The sequence below is a fragment of the Protobothrops mucrosquamatus genome, unplaced genomic scaffold, assembly GCF_001527695.2.
Source record: "Protobothrops mucrosquamatus isolate PMUCROS unplaced genomic scaffold, P.Mucros_1.0 scaffold134, whole genome shotgun sequence".
Taxonomy (NCBI): domain Eukaryota; kingdom Metazoa; phylum Chordata; class Lepidosauria; order Squamata; family Viperidae; genus Protobothrops; species Protobothrops mucrosquamatus.
In genome coordinates, this window is record NW_015386501.1 from 949333 (window position 1) to 957968 (window position 8636).

Sequence of the window (8636 nt, forward strand, 5' to 3'; positions counted from 1 at the left end):
TTTGATTGAGTTTGTGTATTTCAGGTGGAAATAGTGGCTAATGAAGTCTGAATGAAAATCTTGCCTAAACCCTTTTCTCCAGAGTATATAGAAATAAGGTAGACAAAGATTTTGCAAAGTATAAGTCTGAATTAAAAAGACTTCATTTTTAAATTTAAACCAATGTTCTAATATATCAAATATATTATTCTTTAATAGGTGATTCTTTAATCTACCAAAATGGTTTTAAAGAAGAAGAAAGAAATTCAGGTTGATAGCTTTGTTCTTGAATACCAACAGCTTGAAAGACTTCGCTGTAAGTATAATTAAGTTGCTTAATTTGTCTCTGTAGATATATTTTAGTGGTGCTATAATGACTTTTTTAAAACTAATTTCCCTTGTGGGTACATTTTGAATTAAACATGAGAATATCAGCCTTTTTGTGTCTACATGTCTATATGCCTTTTCTACCCCAATTTTAAAAAAAAGTTTTTCCTCAGTGAAAAGCAAATTAGAGAAATTATAAAATGTGTGATGTTAAAAAAATGTTCTGTATTAAAGATATGCTTGAAATGCCCTTCCGACTTTCTGGTTTTCTGAAGCAGGTTGGTCATTCAGCTTTGAATGGGCTATTTATATTAGTAATGAACAAGTCTCGCTCAATATTGTGTTGCATTTAAATTCTATTTCTTAAGGGTAACATTTGGACAATCAATTCTGGTCTATCTGAATTGAAGTGCTGTTTGCAGAGGAGTGATGTCATAGGGAGCATACATGCTCAACAATACCTATGCTGTTGTTATCTGGATCATTTATATCCTCAACATTAATAGTGCTGATTAGTTTTTTGATTTGTGCTGAATTCTACACTGTTCAGGTGGGTTTATTCTCAAGAAAGTGTTCAGAAAAATAAGGTCATGAAAAGGTGTACTGTTTGAATGCAGCCCTGTATAAGGGAGGAGGTAGGAAATAGCTTTTGTCATGTAGACTATTGAACTATTAAAACATTTTTGCTTTCTAAATGTGCAGCTTTTGCAGATGGTGAAGGACAAAACCTGGCTTCTCTATTATTGCAGTGTGCACAGTTGACGGATGGCATTCAGCAAATTAATTTGATCAAACAGGTTTGATTTTAATTATACTAGTAAAAAGAATAACATGGAATTAGGTTAAATGCATGCTATATAGTCTTATTTACATACAAATAAAAAATGAGCACAGTTGTGCACATGAATTTCACTTTGGCCATGTTATTATCCTTCCTACAAATGAGAAAATCAAATTGTTATTCCTTAACATTTATTTGATGCTAGATCATGTATTTGTTTAATTTGAGGGCTACATCCAATATTGCATGACTAGACGTTGCTGATGACATAGAGCATCCTGTTGGTTTTTGATCTCAGTATTGACTTAAGAATCTTCCCAGTCTTTAATCTGGAATGCACATTGGTGGTGCCAGGAAGTGAGAGGAATCTGTTTTTTATTCTTTGTTGGACACCATTGTTGGATCCAATTATTACTCTACAATTTAAAATAGAGTGGTGGAAACAAATGTTACTTTTAAAACAGTGAATACTGTTTATAAGTTCATACTTATATACTGTTACTATTGCAAGATATATTATCTTACTGTTAAATGTTGTCACCTAGTGGAAACTTGCAAATGTGCTTTTTTCATAGCTATTTGGAAAGATCATTTGGAATAGTCTTCCATCCAAGATTCAAGGGGACTGTTTCCTTTTAGCTTTCTGAAAGGCCATGAAGATCTTGGTTTTTATTCCAAATATGGTCTAGGATGGGTTTGAGTCAAGTAGTTAACAATATAGGAGGTTCTGTTTCCTTGGTGGAGAGGATATGATGTATTTTAATATTATTATTTGCTGTGAACTGCCTAGGATGTGAGATAGACATATTAGCCCAGTGAGAAAGTAAGTTATTTTCTATGCTGGTTAGCAGCTAATTTCATATTAGAGATGTTTAATAGAATTACCTATATGCCTGAAAATGCAAGGCATTTGATTCATGAATTGCAAGAATAAAAGTCAAGAAGGAGCAGTATTTCATCTTTTAAGATTATCCAAATTATTATGTAGTCTGACCTTCCCCAGCCTGGCACTTTCCAAGTATGTTGGAACTATAGCTTCCATAGTAGTCACTGTTGAAATGGTTGCTTCAGCAAAGTTGAAGGATATCTACTTGGGAAAGGCTGATAAATATGAATAGCAAAATCAAATTTGTTAATTTGCGTGAATTATAGTGATTGGTGGAAAAGATGAAACCAGTAAGAAACATAAGGTTATTTTCATGCTTGGAAGAATTCTGATAAAGGTGTTAAATTAATATTAAGAATGTAAAAAGTAAAAGATTATATCCTGACTTAAAATGTTCAATAAAGATTAAGAATGCTCAGTGATATCCAAGGGGTTGGGAGACAGATGGAAATTTACACAGAAGGGATTAGAAATAAATATTCTGAAATGGTTCTGAAATAAATAAGCCTGATCGGGTAGAACACTGACCTGGAGTTTCCCATACGCTAATGTTTTGTTGCAGGTTATGTTTCTATTATACATTCTGTTTTGCATTCTGTTAATACATACTGTGCTTCTTACTGACTTTTACATAAACCTGATATATACATTACACACAACACACAAACACCTATGTATATTTTGAAAAAAATGCAAGTTACATTATTTTTATTTTTGTCATCTGTAGATTGTGCCTTTACTGGAAAAGATGGACTCCAAGTCTTCATGTAATAACATGGTTAAAAGTTGTTTAGATATTTTGGGGATAACATTCTTATCTTTGGATATAAAGAACCCTTTGAAAAAAGTTCTAGCAAGGTATTAGTCAAATGTTATACTAAGAAAGTGCTTGATGTTTTTGTGATGGTCTTCAGGGGAACATGGATATTGAGAAAATGAATGATATAAATGGTGGTGGACTTTATATGACATAAAAGATTTTGTATGAGATATAAATTTTAGAAATGATTAAAATATTAGTCATATTCATTGAGATGTTCTTGACTTTATAATCCTATTCTTTACCTTCAGTCTTTATTGATATGTGTTGAAATGTACTCACTAAATCTTAAAGGTAGAGATATTACATATGATGTAGTAATATAAACCTTAGTTAAAGAATTTTGTGATATTCAGCAAATTACGAATGAAGGTGAATATACGTGTCCCAGGATAATGTTGCAGGATCCAATCTGGGTCCGTCACCGGGACCAAGGTTTTTGTCTTTTGAGCTTTTGGACTCATGCTAGAGTCCATCTTTAGGGAATGTCTCTCTAGCTAGCAAATTGCTTGCCTTCAGATAAATTACTGATTATATTTCCAAATCCTCTAATATTTACATTTTTTGGGAAAGTGTAATGGACTGTGTAATTTCAAAGATGCAAGACAGTAAACATTTGATGAAATGAAATGTTTAACTGAAGATCTGCTTTTTCTGTATATGTTCCATTTTCCTTTGATTTCTTTTGAAGTCTCGTATCAAAACCAGTAAAACAAAATAGTGCTGAAGAGATTGTGGTGCTCAGACAGAAATATGGTTTTTAACTTAAAACTTTTAATATTTACATTTTAATGTGGCAATGCTTTTTTTTTATCTACAGTTGCCTGAATGACCTTCCAGAACTGCTTGTAGCAGAAGCTACAGATAGTTTTGTTGTCTGCCTTAAAGAAGAATTAGCAGCTACAAACTTCTCCTGCATTAGAAAAACTATAGATAATCTTGCTTCTTGTGTGGAACTTATAAATATAGGTATGATTCATTTTTAAAATATGTTATATGTTAAAAAAATATTTTTTTGATTAGTCAGTATAAGATGCTAAAATGTGTACTTGATTTTTTCAGGTAAATCAAGTGTGACTATACTATTCAAAGAAGGTAAATGCTTGGTACCTCTTCTTGGGTTGGAATGTTCTGTTAATGAGAGAAAAATATGAGATGAAAATGCTTCATACCAGTCTCTATAGGAAGCATTTTTCTGTTGCTAAGTAGGTCGATAATTAAAAGCATTTTCTATATCTTGAGATATTACAGTTTTTAAATAAAGATAGGTTCTTGACTGGAAGGATTTCCTTTCTGAAAATCAGTTGTCTGTCTTCCTGCAGCCAGTTCTAGAGTTCTCAAATTCTGTAGGGAGGCACAGGTGGAGATTGTGGGTGGAAGGAAATATGTATAAGAGGAAATGCTATTGCACAATCTATGTCGGCTTACGTATATAACATTGGATTTTATCTCTTCATAATGGGTAGATTTATAGTAACAGGCAGTCTTTCAGACATTCAGATGCTGTATAACTATCCTACTACAGGTAGTCCTTGCTTAACAACCATTTGTTCAATGACTGTTCAAAGTTAAGATGGCACTAAGAAAGGAGACTTATGACTGGTCCTCAAAATTGTGACTGGTGCAGCATCCCTGCAGTCATATGATTGTGATTTGGGCACTTGGCAACCAGGACATACTTACAGTGGTTGCAGCATTCCACACTCGTGATCACCTTTTGGAGGCTTCGCAGCTGGCTTCCGACAAGCAGTGTCAATAGAGAAGCCGGAAGAAGTTGCAAGTCATGATCACATGATGTTACACTTAATGAACTGTGATGATTTGCATAACCACTGCTAGGTGGAACTGATATTGTAAGTCAGCACAGTTCTGTGATGTTTTCTGTGACCGTGCTCCATAGCAACAGAGTTCCAGGCCCCAATTGCAGTTGGTAAGTGAGGATTATCTGTATATACAGTACTTGAGCAACATGCGGAACACTTCACTGAGTTCAGTATGGATATTACAGTTGAAGGTTAAGGATGAGGATATTGAAAGCTCTCTCAATTCTCAATTCTAATTTATATGTTTTTTTAAAACTATATTTCCATAGCTCTTCAATTCCTGTTGAAATCTGTACTTAAAATACAAGAAGAAAGTCGGTAAGGGCCAGTACTCAAGCTACAATGTGGAGAGACTGTGAAAAATGTAAAATGCAAACTTAAAGATTATTTGGGAGAATACCTTCTTTTAGCTGTAGCAATCTGATATTTATATACAGCATATTCCTCAAGTTAAAATTGTGCTTTGTTTGGTTTAGTGGTATAAAGTTTATCAAAACTGTTTTGAAATTTAAGTGATAACATTTTTGAATTCTGTATCTATTTAGATATTCTGCATATTCTTCCCAACAATTTTGGACTTTTATTCAAGGTTGGGAAAGTTTGCTCCCAAAATCTACTTTGGTGGTTAAAAGACCTCAGAAGCAGATTTGAAACAGTAATTTGTTTTATATATATCTTTTTAAAGGAAATTCAGTGGAAATCACATTGCTCAAACTCGGTTGATGCATGATTTGCTTATGGGAATTAAAGTTTCCATGACATTGATCCAGAAAGTTCTGGAAAATATACAAAGATGTTTTTGGAAGAAATTGGATTCTCCCATTTGGCAATGTATGTGCGGACTTCTGAACAACTTTATATGCTTCTTAAACAATGGTAAATAGTTCTAATAATTTAAGTTTTTAAAGCTATTTTATTGTTTATTGGTCATTGGCCATTAATAACAAGTCTGAAGAATGTGAGATACTTATTTAATGATTTTCACCCCCTCATTTAAAATTTTCTCCATAAGTTTATTTCAAAAGAGAGAGAAAGCTAAACTCAGGAATAAGAATCTTTATATTAAAATAATGTCACTCTTGCTTATTTTTTTTTTTAACTTGGATTGGATTTAAAAATTTCTATGAATGCAATTCTACTTGCAAAAAGGATACAGGATACCTTACGTACCAACTATCTTTTTAGTGACTGTTCAAAGTTATAATAGTTATAATAAAAGACACCTTTGAAACCAATCTTCATAACTAGCAGAATTAATGGAGAATGCAGATGTGAAATTGCACGTTGCTGTCATGTGATGTCTCATTTAACGACCACTGTGATTGCTTAACAATGGAAGTGATATCATAAGTCTGGCACGGTCGTGTGCTTTTTTGCTTAATGACTGGAGCGCTTTTTTGCTTAGTGACTGGTATGATTATGAGAATTAGCATGTTAGATGCAATAGAAAAAATATAGTAGGAATTACCTTATTATTTCAGAAAAGCAGGATGGTACTCAAGTACTTTAAACGCCATTTATAATTCTAGTATCTTTTTCTTTTATTTAGAAGACCTTCTGCAAACAGTCCAGACTTCAGCGGGATTGGCTGTTGTTCTTTTTATTAAGACTATGTTTGAACCTGTTGAGAGGTTACCTTGCTTGGTTAGTGTGTTTCTTTTGAAAAAAGTAAAAATATGTATAAAATTAATTTTGAATGTGTATTTGAAACATTAAGCTAATTGAAGAAAGAGAAGTAACTGAAAGAGTAGCCATTTTTATACTAGTTAAAAGTTTCATGTTTTATGTAAATTCTGCTACAGTGCAATAAGATAACATTTAACTATAAGCTGCTTTGGGACAAGATAAAATTTACTTGGAAGTTAATCCCAGTGAATTCACAGGGACAATTATCAGTTGATTTTTTTAAAAATTGCAGCTATAATCTTGGTCCCACAGATTTACTCAACCTATGGATCTGAATTTTGACAATGAGTAAATGCAATCCTATACAGATTTGGGGATAGCCTATAATGCACCTTGAAAAGGCATGTGCTTGGGGAGTAAAAATTGATACAAATAGCAATCATAAATACTATATAGAACAGGACAGCTTTGGAAACATACAGTATGTACTATTTGAAATTTAGCTTCATAATTTCCATTCATTGTCAGCTGTATAAGAAATAACTTTTGCATTTTGCCAGTTTTATTGTAAATCCTTGCCTTCCAGTAATCTGGTAAACCATACTTTTGGGTTTTTTCCCCCTCTTATATGATAGTTATATTCCATTGCTTTTTTTTTGCAGATCAGTGACTTGATTTGTGGCTTATTAAATTGTTCTGATGTGCCAAAGTGGTTTGTGGTCAGCTGTGGTGGTCTTTGTACTGCTGAACTTTCTGACTCAGTCCTCCTTTTTCTTTGCCATGGAGCACTTGCTATGTTAGATTGGAAAGATCACAGCATGGAAGAGAATGCAGAGAAACTACTCTTGGATATAGCCTCTGTTTTGTTGACCTTAAGCACACGGTAAAATCTATTTTTATAGTTTTAATAATATAAATGAAACTCAGATTCTTCATTGACAAGGTTCAACTTGCACTGTAAATCCTATGAATATTGAAATACAACATTAAAGAGAATATTTAGAGCCAGTGTGAATTTAGTAATTGAAATTCTGGTCTAGAAACCAGAACTCTATGGGTTCTAGACTGCCTTTTGCATGAAAGCTGGCTAGAGAGAGTGTCATAGAATTGTTATTGTAGAGAAAATAGGCAGAAATTATCTGTAAATGCCTCCCCATGGCTACAGTCTTGTGTCTGCTTATCTGGAATTAAGCACTGTTAACTTCATGGGGAAATGGTTTTGTCTAAGACAATGGGGCTGATTTGGCCTATTTTTTCCCTTTCTACCACTTCTTTTCTACAGAGTTCCCTAATCTTCTGAAGTACTTTAGGCAGTCAGAGGGTAAGGGAGAAGAGAGGGAGAGCTGTATCTATACATTGATATTTTTCATTAACAGCTGTATACAATATAATGCCCCAGCCATGATAGAAAAGAGACTTGCATAAGCATTTTTAAATTTCATCTTCAGCCAGAGTTGAACTTGAAACTAGTCTGAAACCAATTTGAAGTTATTTTTAGACTGGATAGTTTGCTAAACTGGGGGAAATTTTAGAAATATGTAGAATCATATGCTAAAGGGAAACCTTAGAAAAATATATACACCATTTATTATATTTCCCCCCAAACATATTTGTCCTGATCTTCTGTTAGAAAAGCTGTCAGAATATGGGCATCTACATTGGGGACAAGGGAGGAGTCAGCTGGTCTTCCAGATTTCAGTTCTTTTTTTTTTTTAAGTGTCAAATTCTAGTCTTTCTAAAGAAGATAAGGTGACAAAGGGTAGGTTATGTCAATAAAGCAGTAGTGCAGTATTATGCAATCTCTTGCCAGTTGAATTTTTAAATGGATAAGTGAGTGGGCAGACAGGTTAAAGTTGACTGCTAACAAAGCAATACATTAGGGACTTAGGGAGTTTTGTTTATGTGTATAGGGTATTAAGCAAAACAAACTTTGCATTTCTGTTTCTTTCTGGCTGGGCCCTTTTTCTCATTCTAAGCTGGGTTCTGCATTAATGACTAACTATGTCTTCATGGAATCACCCAGCTATTGTGCCATAAAAACTGTCCTTATTACTGTTACATGAGCACAATGATATTGGATTTTTGTAGAAAATATCATGTAGTTGGTCAGAAGTTTTTTTTTTTCTCAAGCTGTGTAAAGGACTTTATAGTGAATATGCCAAAGTCTCTTTTCTTTCACCTGTAAAACACAAAATGGGTGGCACTATATAGTTAAATGAAATCAAAAAGTATTTTCTTTAGCTTTATTTATTGTCACTTACTTTGTAGAGGCACTTAAGATGGTCCAACGATTGTTTGAACTCCCCTTTTTTTTTTACTTACAAGGAGCACCTTTACCAACTTACATTAAGCATCAATTTGTTTTTCTTCATCCAGTTTATAGAAGATACTAGG

General features: G+C 33.3%; 1 protein-coding gene across 1 annotated transcript in view; it reads left to right on the forward strand.

Moving 5' to 3' along the window:
- Positions 1-207: 207 nt before the first annotated feature.
- THADA (THADA armadillo repeat containing) overlaps positions 208-8636 on the forward strand; it is a gene marked incomplete at its 3' end in the record, with an annotated part of 37295 nt that continues 28866 nt past the window's right edge. Inside the window, exons 1-9 of the mRNA XM_015813081.1 lie at positions 208-295; positions 1009-1103; positions 2701-2831; positions 3614-3762; positions 3856-3888; positions 4886-4934; positions 5302-5492; positions 6166-6260; positions 6905-7125. Of these exons, the coding sequence (XP_015668567.1) occupies positions 220-295; positions 1009-1103; positions 2701-2831; positions 3614-3762; positions 3856-3888; positions 4886-4934; positions 5302-5492; positions 6166-6260; positions 6905-7125 (1040 nt within the window). The remainder of the gene's footprint in view (positions 296-1008; positions 1104-2700; positions 2832-3613; positions 3763-3855; positions 3889-4885; positions 4935-5301; positions 5493-6165; positions 6261-6904; positions 7126-8636) is intronic.